The 15465-nt window shown below is 42.3% G+C and overlaps 1 protein-coding gene across 1 annotated transcript in view; it reads left to right on the top strand.

The window, feature by feature from the left end:
* The window catches only part of LOC145401061 (ankyrin repeat domain-containing protein 13D), a gene marked incomplete at its 5' end in the record, with an annotated part of 398667 nt that overhangs the window by 85927 nt on the left and 297275 nt on the right, over nucleotides 1–15465 (top strand). The window contains one exon of the mRNA XM_080273433.1: nucleotides 606–651. Within this exon, the coding sequence (XP_080129559.1) occupies nucleotides 606–651 (46 nt within the window). The remainder of the gene's footprint in view (nucleotides 1–605; nucleotides 652–15465) is intronic.

Here is a 15465-nt window from a genome sequence, read left to right as displayed (position 1 = left end):
AATCCTCTTTATTACATCTAACTTTTGGGTGTAAGTAAATGTTGGCATCTTCTTCTTCTTCCCCTTCCTTGAAGAAGTTGTAGGCTTAGGAGGGTTATGATCGGCCATAGTAACACTGGGCAAGCAGTGGAAGCACGGGGGGGAAAAAAATCTTCGTAAACCACACCAGAACCACATGCTATCAACAGAGAGGAGACAATACACAGAACCAGGCAGGTGCTGGGGTTCAATCATGTGCATCCTTCATGCATTGCGTGGGAGGGAAGTGCTGGTATTGGCATAAAGTAAGTGCTGTGCTTGAAAGTGATTTGTATAGTAATTGCCATGCTCGACTACAGTTGGTTTATGCCCAGCTTATCACATGGGCTTGGGGTAATGGTGGCGCGTATTACACGAGGCATCTGAAAAGCTTCACCTTTGAGGTTGCATTTATGAATTCCTGTAATTTCTGTGAGTTGCCGATATTGCAGTCTCTTGCATGATGTTTCTCTGTATTATGAATCTGCTGTTTAGGATTATGGATTTAGGAGATTCTACAGTATTGGCTGTGGAAATAACAATTTTTATCATTTTAACAATTTAATGTGATATTTTTCCCTTTCCAGGCACCAGACTTTTATGTGGAGATGAAATGGGAGTTCACCAGCTGGGGTAAGATCTCCAGGAGTAACATAAGAAGTGCAGGCAGTCCTTGTTATAAGTCGGATATGTATCCCAAAATAGCACTTTATATCTTTTCCCCATGAAAATGGTACTATAAATTGATGGAACTTTGTAGATCAATTTCAGAGGTAACAGTGTGCCCTCAGTAGGCAACTATTCTGGTACAGGCCGACTCCAATATCCAACAGTAGACAACCACGTGACAGCAAGTGGGTTGGTGGAGGGTTAGTGACCCTCCCCGGAAAATGACTAACTAAAAATACGAACAAGAAGCCTCGGACCAGGACTGACCAAAAGATGACAACTAAGGACTGAACAAAGGATATGATATGGATGGGGATGTGGAATATAAGGGGTGCAAATGATGAGGTGAAAGAGAGAGAGAGATTGTCCAGGAGCCTGGGGATGCAAAAGTGGATGTATGTGGATTAACTGAAACTAAGTGGGGAGATGAGAATGTGACAGAATGGGAGTATGGATTGGGTATATGTGCAGGAGTAGATGAGAATGAGAGGGCAAAAGAGTGTGTATTGTTGTGAGTAACAGATGGAAGGAGAAATAAGAGAGTATGGATCATCCTCCTGGTCATCCTCCTTTCGGGACTTTGGCGAAAGCTTTGCTGTTGCACTTGACATCTCAAAGGCTTTCAATCAAGTCTGGCTTAAATCTGTAATTTCCAAACTGCCCTCTTACGGTTTCTATCCTTCTATCTGTGCCTTCATCTGTAGCTTCCTTTCTGGTCATTCTATAGCCGCTGTTGTAGACGGCCTCATTCTTCACCTAGATCTGTCAACAGTGGTGTTCCTCAGGGCTCTTTCCTATCACCCACTCTCTTCCTTTTATTCATCAATTACCTTCTAAGCTGTACATCTAACCCTATCCACTCATTCGCTGATGACTCCACCCTTCACGTTTCCATTCGGTTCCCGCAACGCCCATCTCAGCAGTTACTTCAACAAACAAGGGATGAGGCTATTGCACACCTAATGTCTGACTTGGCTCGTATGTCTGACTGGGGTAAAAATAATCTTGTTATTTTTAATACATCAAAGACTCAGTTCTTACACCTGTCAGCCTGACAAAATCTTCCACAAGTGTACCCACTAATGTTTAATAATATTCAACTTAATCCTGCATCATCCTTTAACTTACTTGGGGTTTCATTTACTCAGGACTTGACTTGGAAAGATCATATTACATCTCTTGTAAAATCTGCTTCTAAGAGATTAGGTGTGGTAAGCCGACTCCGTTCCTTCTTTACCCCTGCACGATTGATGACTCTATACACGGGTTTTATTTGCCCCTATGTGGAGTACAACTCTCATGTGTGGGGAGGTTCCCCACATACAGCTCTTCTCAATAGGGTGGAGTCAAAGGCTTTTCGTCTCATTAACTTTCCTCCTCTTACTGACTCCCTTCAACCTTTGTCTCTTCGCCGCACTGTTGCATCTTTATCTCTTTTCTATCGCTACTTCAATGGTCACTGCTCCTCTGAACTGTCTGCATGTATTCCTCCACCTCTGCAACGGGCGCGTAGCACCCGTCTAGCAGCAAACTCTCATCCCTTTTCTGTCCAACTCTCTAATGCAAGAGTTAACTGTTACTCCCAGTCCTTCATTTATGCAACAGGTCAACTCTGGAACTGTCTCCCTCTGTCTGTATTTCCTGCTTCCTATGATCTCCAGTCTTTCAAACGCAGTATGTCCAGGCATCTCGAAATGATCGGATCTTGAATTTGGCTCTCTCTTATATTTTGTTTCTCTGTAGGAGGGAACAGTTATTGCAGGCTCGTGGCCTTTGGTTCCTTCTTCCTCATAAAAAACAAATAAAAAAAATAAAAGTTGGCTCAAGGATTGTGTGGGTAAGATTGAAAGTTGGACTACAAATGTGGGCAATTGTGTGTGTGTATGCACCAACACAAGATCGTGCAAGCAAAGTGAGAGAAGAGTTCTGGACAAATGTGGAAGTGTGCATGGAAAAGTTTGAAAGGAATGAGAGAGTGTTTTTGATTGGTGATACGAATGGTACAGTACGGAATGTGAAGGTGGACGGAGTAGTTGGTGAATGGGGTGTGCCTGCTGAGATAGATGAGAGTGGCAGTGCTTTAGTGGACATTTGTGCCGGGAGGGAGTTGGTGATAGCCAATGCCCTCTTCAGGCACAAAATGATTCACAGGTATACGTGGCAAATGATGAAAAGGGTAGGTGGTGAACTGAATGAAAGGAAGGCAATGATTGATTATGTGTGTGTGGATGAAAGGATGAGAAGGTGTGTAATGGATGAAAGAGTATATAGAGGTTGGGGGAGTGGACTTTCTGACCACCACCTGGTGGTGGTCAGAATCAAGGTCCAAGTAAAATGGAGAAGTAGAAGAAGGGAAGGACGGGAGGAAGGAGTAGATGCAGGGAGCGTGGAAAGGTTACAAGAGGATGAGAAAAAGGCAGAGTATAAGAGAGAAGTGGAGGAGCGATTGGGTAAATACGGATTGGAGCAGATGGAGGACATGGAAGGTGTGTGCAAGATATTTACTGAAGAAATATATGCAGCATGTGAGGTGGTGTGTGGGGTGAAGAGAAGATGAAAGGGGGTGCAAGGAACAGCATGGTGGAATGAAGAAGTGGGACAGTCTGTGGCACAAAAGAAGAAAACATATAGTGAGTGGATGAGAAACAGGGGCATGGAAGAAGTTGAGAAATGGAAGAGAGATTTATATGTAGAGAGGAAGAGAGAGGTGAAAAGATTAGTGAGAGAGAGTAAGAAGAGAGCAGATGAGGAATTTGGAAGGAATTTGAGTGTAAAGTGGAGAGAATGTAAGAAAATATTCTGGAATGAGGTAAAGAGAGTTAGACAGGGTGGCTATGAAGTTAGTCAGGGAGTGAAAGATAAAAACAGTAGATTACTAGTGGAGAAGAGAGAAAAAGTGGGCAGATGGAGAGAACACTTCAGTGAATTGTTGAACACAGAGAATGAAAGTAATGCGAATATAAGTGGCTGGGGAATGGCTGGGAGAAGGAGGAATGTGAGAAGAGAGGAGGAAATCAGTAGGATGGACGTTGTAGAAGCAATGAAGAAAGTCAAAATGAGGAAAGCCCCGGGAATTGAGGGATTGTTTGGTGAAATACTGAAGCATGGGGGAGAGATAGTAGTAGAATGGATGTGGAAGATGTGCAGGTTAGCCTGGGAGGAAGGTAGAGTCCCTGTAGATTGGAAGTCAGGTATAATTATTCCCTTGTACAAAGGAAAAGGGGAAAAAGAAGTGTGTGGTAATTGTAGGGGTATTTGTCATCTTAGTGAAATAGGAAAAGTATATGGTAGAATACTTATTGACAGAGTTAGGGAAATAACAGAGGAATTAGTCGGAGAAGAAAAGGGAGGTTACAGGAAGGGAAGAGGTTGTGTAGATCAGATATTCGTTCTTAGTTCCTTAGTGGAAAAGTGTTTAGAGGAGGGAAAGAAGTTGTATGCAGCCTTCATGGATTTGGAGAAAACATATGACAGGGTGGATATACAAGGCTTATGGAAAGTATTAAGAATATATGGAGTAGATGGGAAGTTGTTGAATGCTGTGTAGAGTATGTATGAGGGTGCTAAGGCTGCAGTGCGTGTGGATAATGAACTAAGTGAATTTTTCTATTTGAAGATGGGGTTGAAACAGGGATGTGTCATGTCTCCATGGTTGTTCAATCTGTATATGGATAGGTTTATAAAAGAGATACAAGGTAGGGCAGTGGATGATGGAGTGGCCCTAATGAGAGAGGGCAGTGTTTGGAAACTCCCTGTACTGTTGTTTGCAGATGATACTGTGTTGTTGAGTGAAGACGAAGGGGTGCTGCAAGGCTTGGTGGATGAGTTTGGAAGAGTGTGTAAGAAACGGAATCTAAAGGTGAATGTAGGGAAGAGTACAGTTATGGTCTTCGAGAGAAGTGTAGTCAGTGAATGTACAGTGAGGTTGGATGATGAGGAAATGGGAAATGTGAATACATTTCAGTACTTGGGTAGTGTGATGAGTAAGGATGGAAGTTTGGAGGGTGAAGTCCTTTGAAAGGGTACAGCAAGGATGAAAGGTTGCTGGTTCCTTGAAAGCAGTGATTAGAAACAGGGAAGTGAGCATGGAAGTGAAAAAGTTACTAGATGACCGTACTGTAATACCAGCTCTAACATATGGAAACGTAGCTTGGACCTTGTTGGAGGGAGAGAAGTCAAGACTGAGAGCAGTGGAAATGAGTTATTTGAGAGGAGCATGTGGAGTCAAATGGAGAGACTGACTGACAAATGAGGAAGTGATGGAGCATTGTGGTGTGAATGTGATAAAGGAGCGTTAGGAGAAACACATTGAGGTGGTTTGGTCATGTGGAGAGGATGGAGAGTGAGAGACTGATGAGGAGAGTGTATGTGAGTGATGTGGAGGGGGGGAGGGGGAGGCCGAGGATGAGATGGAGGGATGGAGTGGAGAGGTATATGAGAGAGGGGGGGTGTGAATTGGGAGCAGGGCAGTGAAATGGCATTGGACAGGGCGACGTGGAGGTGATTTGTTTGTAGCCATCCCGCATGGGATTAAGGCGTCTGACAATAGATAGATTGATAGATAGACAACTACAGTATTCTCGTATAGGCCTACCCCAATATCTGGCAGTGTTGTGTACCAATGGGAGCGTTCGGTCAGTGAGTATGTCAGATATCGAAGTAGTTTCTCCATGAGATTCTGAAGAAAAGCCAGAGATTGGTTCCAGGCCCAGACCCAAACTCACATATACCTTATTCAGCCAATAGAGATTGATGCAAAAACATCATAGGTAATGTTATTATCCTCATGAACAATGCTGTTGCTAAAAAATGAGACATCCGACATCACATGCAGGAAGGTATTCAGGCCAACAGGTTCAGCGAGAGTGAGAGATTGGACGAGCAGGCCAGGCAGGTGGGGGTCAGGGATGGTGAGATGATGGGGAAGGAGACAAGCAGGGGTGGGGGAGGGTGGGGAGATGGGAGAGGAGACAAGCAGGGGTGAGGGAGGGCGGGGGTGGTGGGGACTTTGACAAGCAGGTGTGGGGGAGGGTGGGGGAACAGGGAGGGAAACAAGCAGGTGGGGAGGGGGGTGACAGGGGGAGGGGGACAAGGAGGGGTGGGGGAGGGCTGGGGAGACAGAGGGAGACAAGTAGGCAAGGGGGAGGACAGTGGGAGGGCAAGGGGACTGGGAGGGAAACAAGACAGCCAAATTGCCATACTAACCCCAACTCTCTCTCTCTCTCTCTCTGGGGGGCGCGGTAGCACAGTGGTAGCGCGCTGGCCTCGTAATCAGGGGATTGCGAGTTCGAGCCTCGCCCGGGCTGCCGTGCTGGGAGTGGTAGCTCACTCCTGTAAACCTAGCGGGGCTATATAGTCCAATACAGGGCTTAGCTCGGGGGAACTCCATTTTTTTTTCTCTCTCTCTCTCTCTCTCTCACACACACACACACACACACACACACACACACACACACACACACACACACACACACACACACACACACACACACACACATTGAAAATGCGGATTGGAGAAAATTCAGAGAAACAAAAGAGATACAGAGGAAGTGGGATATCTTTCTAGACCTCTATAATTTGGGAGTGGAAAAATTTGTACCAAGAGTAAGAGGGAAAGAAAACAGGAAAAAGGAGTGGTTTAATAGAAGGTGTATGATAGCAAAAAAAAGAGAGATAAGGCGTGGAACAATTGGAGAAAGAGAGGTAACGACAGAACAAAGGAAGAATATAAAAGAACAAGAAATGAATACACAAGAATACGAAGAGAAGAAGAAAGGAATTTTGAAAAAGGTATAATTGACAAATGCAAGGATGAACCCAAACTGTTTTATAGATTTGTTAATGGCAAACTGAAACAAAAGGAAGGAATCACCAAGCTGAAAGTAGAAGGAGAGGTCTTTAAGGATGCGGCAATGCAAGCAGAAATAATGAACAAACGTTTCCAGTCAGTTTTCACTAAAGAAAAGGAGCTTGTGGAAGGGGAGGGAGTGATTAGAAATGTTCCGGTGATGAAAGATATAAAAGTGGAGGTACAGGAAGTGTATAAATTACTGGAAACTCAAGATGTAAGGAAAGCCCCAGGACCTGATGGAATTTCTAATTGGGTACTGAAGGAATGCAGAGAACAACTGGCGGATAAAATTCACAGCTTAATTGTATGCTCACTGGAAGAGGGGAAAGTGCCACAAGAATGGAAGAGGGCAAATGTGGTACCAATTTACAAGGGAGGAAACAGGGAAGAACCCCTGAAATATAGACCAGTGTCTCTAACCAGCATGGTCACAAAATTGTGTGAGAGAATCCTGAAAGACAGATGGATAAAATATCTGGAAGAGATGAATATTTTGGCTGAATGTCAGTTTGGATTCAGAAGTGGAAGGTCATGTGTTTCAAACTTGTTGAGCTTTTACTCAAGAGCGATTGATGTGGTACAGGAGAGAGATGGTTGGGTGGATTGTGTGTACTTAGACTTAGAGAAGGCCTTTGACAAGGTACCTCATAAGAGACTAATGTGGAAACTAGAATATATAGGAGGACTAAAGGGGAAACTTCTGGAATGGATGAGAGACTTTTTGAGAGACAGACAAATGAGGACAGTAATAAAGGAAAAGATGTCTGGATGGAGGGAAGTAACAAGTGGAGTCCCTCAAGGCTCAGTGTTGGCGCCAGTAATGTTCCTGATTTACGTAAATGATATGGTAAATGGAGTGAACAGTTATGCAAATCTGTTTGCTGATGATGTAAAGATCTTGAGGAAGATAGAGGTTGAGGAGGATTGTAAAATACTGCAGGAGGATTTGGATAGGATACACCATTGGAGCCGGACGTGGGAAATGAAATTTAATGTAAAGAAATGTAAAATATTGGAAATGGGTAAAAGTACCAGGAGACCATCACTGAATTATTTGTTGGGTAATGAATTAATCACAAAAAGGAGAGAAGAGAAAGATTTGGGAGTGCTGGTCCAAGATAGTTTGTCACCAGAAAAGCACATTAACAAGTAGTTGGAGAGACTTATAAACTCTTGACTAACATAAGAGTAGCATTTCATTATATGGATGAGGAAATGATGAAAAAATTGATAGTGGCCATGATCCGCCCCAGGTTAGAATATGCAGCGGTAGTGTGGTCCCCACACAAAAAGAAAGATATAAACAAGATTGAGAGAATACAAAGAACAGCAACCAAGATGGTCCCCAGTCTGACAGACCTGTCATACAGAGAGAGGCTGGAAAAACTGGATTTGCCTTCGTTAGAGGAAAGGAGAAAGAGGGGAGACATGATTGCGGTGTTCAGGACCATGGTGGGAGTAGATAGAATTGACAAAGAAGATCTGTTTGTATGGGATAAGAGAGCAACAAGAGGACATGGAATGAAATTGAAAAAGTCAAGCTGCTTGAAGGATATCAAGAAATATAGCTTTCCTTACAGAAGTATAGACTTATGGAATAGCCTGGACAAAGAGATCGTCCAGTCTAAAAACTTAAACGAGTTTAAAGTTAAATTCGACTTATTGAGAAACAGTGACGGAAACCCACGAGCATAGTACATTCCGTGTATATCACAATTAGGTATCGTTTCGTTTCGTTTCGTTTTTAAATGCTCCAACATGCTTGCATGTGTCGGCCTTGGTCACCTAATGGCGGCTCTCCACGCTGCACGATCCATTGCAGCCTCCCTGTTCAGTCCCTTAACCCTAAGGTCACACTTAATGACCTCATCCCATGTCTTTCTTGGTCTACCCCTCGCAACCCCACCCCCAATATTAACACTTCTCACCTTCCTCACCCAATTATCATCCCCCATCCTCTCCACATGTCCAAACCACCTCAATCTACCTCTCCTCGTCACAACACCAATACACTCCAGTCACATCCTACCTCTCAACTCTTCCATTGTAAACCCAACCCCTCCAGGCCTTGGACGCAGGGATGCACTGCACATCCACCTAATCATTGTCATTTCAGTACGTCTGAGCCGGCGAATGTCTTCCTCCTTCACTGCCCAGGTCTCACTACCATACAGCATTACACTCCTAACACATGCTGCATACAAAGACCCCTTAGCACGTAGGGAGAGCCCTCTCAATGTCAGGAGAGGCAAGAGCTCCCTGAACTTCTTCCAACCACTTCTCACCCTAGCCACAGAGCTAGCTCCAGCCCCACCTCCAGCACACAACATGTCTCCCAAATAACAAAACTCTTCCACACACTCAAGAGATTTACCAGCAAGTTCAATCCTTTCACGTCTGACTTAAATATTTGAAACGACTTAGACAAAGAGGTGGTGCATGAGAAAAACATTCATGTGTGTAAAGGTAGACTTGATAAATGTGGATATGGAGACAGGACAACACGAGCATTGCTCAATTCCTGTTTACTACAAATAGGTAAATACCAATAGGTAAACACACACACACACACACACACACACACACACACACACACACACACACACACACACACACACACACACATGGAGACACAAAATAAGCTGGTAGAATGAGTGTACAGATTAGGGAAGGCATTTCAGAGTAAAATAGATGAAGTTAAGAAGCAGTTACACATGCAGAAGGAAGGATATGAAAATTTAGTAAAGGAGATTAATAAGAAAGACACAACAATAGATGAATTATCAGTTGAGGTGGGTACACTTAGACAGAAGATTAGTGAAATGGCAAGCACAGTTGTCAACCATGAGAGTATTACGGAAGAGTTCAGAAATGATATGGAGACAATAAGGCAGGCAAGCACTGTGATAGATCATAGCAGTGATACTGAAGAGAAGATAACCCAGGTAAATGAAGCAATGCAAAGCTTCAAAATTGCTGTGGAAACCACATATGCTGAAATTGTGAAAGTAAAGAAAGACTTAGAAACAAGAGTTGAAGAAAAGAGCATTAAAAAGGAAGTGAAGAAGATAATCCAAAACAATCCAAAATTGGTCAAAGATTCAGCAGACATCAACAAATCTATAGTAATCACTGGTATAGAGGAGGAAGAAATAAAAAACAAGATTTTGAGAGACAAAAAGGAGATGGCAAATATAATGAACATATTGAAGGAAGTGTCAGAGGAAATCTGTAGTAAAGACACAGAGGAACACAAAAGGCTAGGGAAATATGAGAGAAATAATTCAAGGCCCCTGAAAGTAACCTTCCAGAGTGTAAATACTGTGGAGGAAATACTGAAAAATGCAAACAAACTTATGGAAAAGATGACTTCAAAAATGTATGGATAAAAAGATGCCTAACTCTCGAGGAACTTGGATTACTAAAAGAGAAGAGGGAGGAGGCAAGAACAAAGAATGAGGGAAGATCAGAGGAAGAGAAGAACACATTTTTTTTCTACAAAGTAATTGGATTGTAAATTCGAAAGTAGTACATAAACAGGAGGGAATAAAAAAGAGAAAGGTAGTAGACCCAAGTCATGACAAGTATGTAAACAAGATGATTAAGTTGATGTACTCTAATGTAGATGGAATGGTATCTAAATTACTAAAGATGAATGATTATATCAAAGAAAAGGAACCACATATTGTTTGCCTAACTGAAACAAAATTAACTCCAGGGATATCAAACAATACACTAAACCTAGAGGAATACAATATATGGAGAAGAGATAGGAACTTAAAAAAAGGAGGAATTATAATATTAACAAACAAAAATCTGCAAGTGAAAGAAATAGAAATAGATGTACCCTCACAGGTAGAACTGATTGCAGTAGAGATTAGTACATCTGATCAATCAATCAATCAATCATTCCCTGTGGCACCTCATGGGATGCATAGGGCCTCAATGAACTCTCTCCACCAATATTTATCTCTTGCCATCTCCTTCAGGTCCCACCAACACTCCTCTCCTGCTTCTCTTTTGATTGTCCTCAACCAGGTTTTCCTCAGCCTACCTCTACCTCTTCTTCCTCTAGCAGTCCATTCTGGCACATCCTGTATTAAACTGCCTTCTTTTCTGCATATGTGCCCCAGCCACTTCCAGGGAGACAGTCTTACATATTCATTAACTGGTTCCACTCTCGTAATATCCCTTACTCTTTCATTTGTAACTCTGTCTTGCCACTTTACCCCAAGAATCCTTCTCAGTATTTTATTCTCAAATCCTAATACTTTCTGATCTGTTGCAATTGTACTGTACCATGACTCATGCCCATAAATTAAAATTGGTCTAACCATGGACTTGTAAATTTTCACTTTAGTATGTACCGAAAGCATATTAGTATTCCAAACAAATTTCAGCATTCCAACAGCTCGCCAGGCCTGTCTAATCCAATCCTCAATTTCATTGTTTAATGATCCATTAGATGATACAATCATTCCCAGATATTTAAAGTTTTCAACATTCTTCACCACATTATTCCCAATTACACAATCAATTTGGTTCTCCACGTTCATATTAATAATTTCAGTCTTTCCACAATTTATTACCCACTTTTTCTCCTTCCTCCACCAGACAATCAAGCACTCTCTGCATCTCGTAAATACTTCCGCAAATCGGTACAACATCATCATCATAGTCCAAATCCATCAGCATCGTATTCTCTTTCCAGTTAATTTCTGCACCTGTTCTCCTTACAACCTTTCTCATAACATAATCCATAACCAAAACAAACAGCAGTGGTGAAAGAGCTCCTCCTTGAATCACTCCTGACCTAACTTGAAATGGATCACTCAAAGAACCACCCACCATTACCTTACAAAAAGTACCTTCATGTAGGCTTCTAATAATATTTACAAACTTTTCTGGTATACCACAGAATCTCATAATTTTCAACATAGCTCCACGTGAAACAATATCAAACACCTTTTCAAAATCCACAAAACACATACTAAGTGGCATTTTCATCTCATTAGCTTCTTGGATTAGATGCCTTACAATAAAAATCTGATCATTACAACCTCGACCCTTTCTAAATCCCGCTTGTTCTTCTCTTAAAATTTTATCAATTACTGGCTCTCTTCTGTTCAACAAGATTTTGGAAAAGACTTTTGCAACTATAGGTGTCAAAGTTATCCCCCTCCAATTGGCGCACACACTTAAATCTCCCTTTTTTGGTATTTTTATAATAATTCCATTTTTCCACTCTTCTGGAATTCCACCATTATCCCAAGCCACATTAAAAAGTTTCAAAAGCGCATTCATCAACTCGTCATTTTCCACCTTAAACATTTCAGGATATATTCCATCCTCTCCTGGGGCCTTAAAATTCTTTAACTCCTTTATAGATTTTGCTACCTCTTCCAAGGTTATATCCCCTGTTTCTATCTGCAAATCTGTCTCGGTTGGCAAAATGTCCTCTTCAGCTGGGATTGGTCTATTTAGAACAGATTCAAAATGCTCTTTCCACCTTCCATTTATATCCAAATTTTTAGTCATCAATTTACCGTTTCTATCTCGTACAGGTATTTCCTTCCTTCTCTTTTCAGTCCCAGTTAACTCCTTTATGACCTGATACGCTGCTCTTGTGCTGTGACCGTCATTTTTACATAATTTAATTTCTGTCTTTGTTGCCATTTCATCATATAGCCCTTTCTTATTACGCTTAACGAGTCTTTTTACTTCAGAATGTAAACTCCAGTACTTTGCTCTAAGTACTTCAACTACGTGGCCATCAACATTTTCTTCACTTCTTAACTTCGCCTCTTTCCTTTTCTGAATTACATTCCATGTTTCATCTGACATCCACTTTTTCCTTCTTGCTTTTCTCTTTTTCCTAATAGTAACCTTAGCACTCTCATGCAAAACCTCTTTTACCTCTCTCCACATTTGATTAATATCATTGTCTTCAGATTCCATCAAAATCTGCAGGACTAGAAACCTGTTCCTACATTCCCACCGAAACTTTTCCTTCGTGTTCTCATCACTTCTTTGCTCATCAAAATCATAATTATTACCTCCTGTACAATTACCATTAATGTTTCTCTTAAGTTTTACTTTAATCTTGTGACACAACAAGTTGATGATCACCACCTATATCTGCCTCCCTCCTTATGCAAACATCTTGCAAATAACTTCTATGCCTTCTACCAATTGCATTGTGGTCAATCTGGTTACAATATTTACCACATGGTGAAATCCAAGTAGTCTTATGTGTTTTTCTATGCTCAAAGATAGTTCCACCAATTATAAGGTCATTTGCCAAACAAAAGCTTCCAAATCACACCGCATTTTCGTTTCTTATACCAACACCCTCCTTGCCCATACAATCTTCAAGGCCATCCCTACTACTGCCAACAATCGCATTAAAATCACCATTGCAAACTAACACATCATGTCTTGCCACTCTGTTCACTACATCCTGCAGCTCCTCATAAAGTCATCCTTCATTTCATCACCATCCTTATTTGTAATTATTAGTAATACCATCTGAGGAGTAGACTGTAGCACCGGTCGAGCAGGGCAGTACTCCCAAGGTGTATGGAATGCTGATGACAGGGAGAGCAGCAGCTCCCGTTTCATCAGCTCTCGGGACTAGCTCCCGACCATCCCCCTTTGCTGAACTTTTTCAGTGTCTCAGTAACACAGAGAGTGGGCCAGCATGCTCTTCAATACAAATTTCTCTAACTGTCAACACCAAACTACAAGCACAGTACATACTACACTTCCTTTTACAAAATTCAACAATTATGGCATCCTTACACACAACCTCGGAGTCCCCAGGGGGGGGACCATAAATGCCCCCACCTTCCACCCCTCTCCCGGTGACAACTTGAGTTGCCTGGATCCACTGTCTGTCTCACTCCTTCATTTCTGCAACATTCGTGGCCTTCAACTTTTGTTCTGTTGAGCACCACCTCTCCTCTAAATCTCACCTTCTTTTCCTAACTGAGACTCAGCTGTCTGAGGCAACTGACAGCAAAGTCTTTTCTGTATCCTCCTACTTTCTCTATACTCATTTCCAAGCCAAAGGTGGCTGTTGTGTATATATATGCAACGACTTATCTTACTCTTGTGTTCCTGAACTTGATTTTTCTGAATTCTCTACACTCTGGCTTTGGCTTTCCTGTCACTCTCTGGCTAAATATATCTGCGCTGTTTACTTATCTCCTGATTCTACTGACTATCAAAAATTCTTCGACTATCTTACTTCTACAATGGAACACATTCTATCCATTTCTCCTTTCTCTGAAATCTCCATTCTAGGAGATTTCAATGTTCACCACCACCTTTGGCTCTCCTCTCCTTTCACTGATCCACCTGGTGAACAAGCCTACACCTTTTCTATCCTCAATGACCTAGAGCAGCTTGTACAGCACCCTACCCGTATCCCTGACCGCCTTGGAGAGAGCTCCAACATACATGACCTCTTCCTTACAACTAATCCTTCTGCTTACGCTGTTAATCTTTTCTCTCCGTTGGGCTCCTCCGATCACAACCTTATCACCTTAACCTGTCCTATCGTTCCGGTATAGCCTGTAGACCCTCCAAAGAAACGTCGTCTGTGGCACTTTGGAGCTATGGACTGGGAGGCCCTCAGGCAGTACTTTTTTGATTTTCCCTGGAATGATTATTGCTTCCATGGCCGGGAGCCATCTGGGTGTGCCTTGCGCATTACAGAGGTCATTCTCTCGGGCATGGAAGCATACATTCCTTTCTCATATCCTTTGACTAATGCAAGAAAGCCTTCGTTTAATCACGTTTGTTCTAATGCTGTCCGCAACAAGGAGAGGACCTATAAAAGGTATCGGAGCCAACCCACCCCTGAATCACATCTTTTAAACGTTTCTGCCTGGAATCGTTCTAAGTCTGTTCTTCGCTCAGCTAAAAATAATTTCATCTGTACTAAATGCTCTCAACTCTCTAACTTGAATTCTTCTCGCTCCTTCTGGCACCTTGCCAAAAACCTTTCTAACAACTTTACCTCATCATCCTTCCCTCCTCTTTTCTACTCTGATGGCTCTGTAGCGATTTCTTCTACTGATAAAGCAGATCTTTTTGCTCAGACTTTCTCCTCCAATTGCACCTTTGACGATTTCGGTGCTGTTCCTTCATCACTTTCCCCCTCTGACTTCCTCATGGCTGATTTTAAATTTCTTCAGCTGATGTATTAACTGCCATCACAGGCCTCAATAATAACAAGGCATGTGAGCCTGATGGAGTCCCTCCTGTTGTTCTCAAGAACCGTGCTTCTGTGCTTACACCCTGCCTAGGCAAATTCTTTCGCCTTTGTCTATCTACTTGTACCTTTCCTTCTTGCTGGAAGTTTGCTCTCATTCAGCCAGTCCTAAGGAAGGGTGACCATTCCCAACCCTCTAACTATCATCCAATTGCCTTAACATCCTGTATCTCAAAAGTTTTTGAGTCAGTTCTTAACAGAAAAATTTTAAAGCATTTTGCCTATCGCAACCTTCTTTCCGATCGTCAGTATGGATTCCGTGAGGGATGCTCCACTGGTGATCATCTCACCTACCTTTCAGACTCCTGGTCATCCTCCTTTCGGGACTTTGGCGAAAGCTTTGCTATGGCACTTGACATCTCAAAGGCTTTCGATCGAGTCTGGCTTAAATCTTTAATTTCCAAACTGCCCTCTTACGGTTTCTATCCTTCTATTTGTGCCTTCATCTGTAGCTTCCTTTCTGGTCGTTCTATAGCTGCTGTTGTAGACGGCCATCATTCTTTTCCTAGATCTATTAACAATGGTGTTCCTCAGGGCTCTGTCCTATCACCAACTCTCTTGCTTTTATTCATATGTGATCTTCTAAGCTGTACATCTAACCCTATCCACTCATATGATGATAACTCCACCCTTCACGTTTCCATTCGGT

The sequence above is a fragment of the Coenobita brevimanus genome, chromosome 54 (genome assembly GCF_032717465.1).
Source record: "Coenobita brevimanus isolate Jiangsu-jjx chromosome 54, ASM3271746v2, whole genome shotgun sequence".
Lineage (NCBI taxonomy): Eukaryota > Metazoa > Arthropoda > Malacostraca > Decapoda > Coenobitidae > Coenobita > Coenobita brevimanus.
Note: the sequence above shows the minus strand (reverse complement) of the source record. Positions and strands in the feature narration are given on the sequence as shown.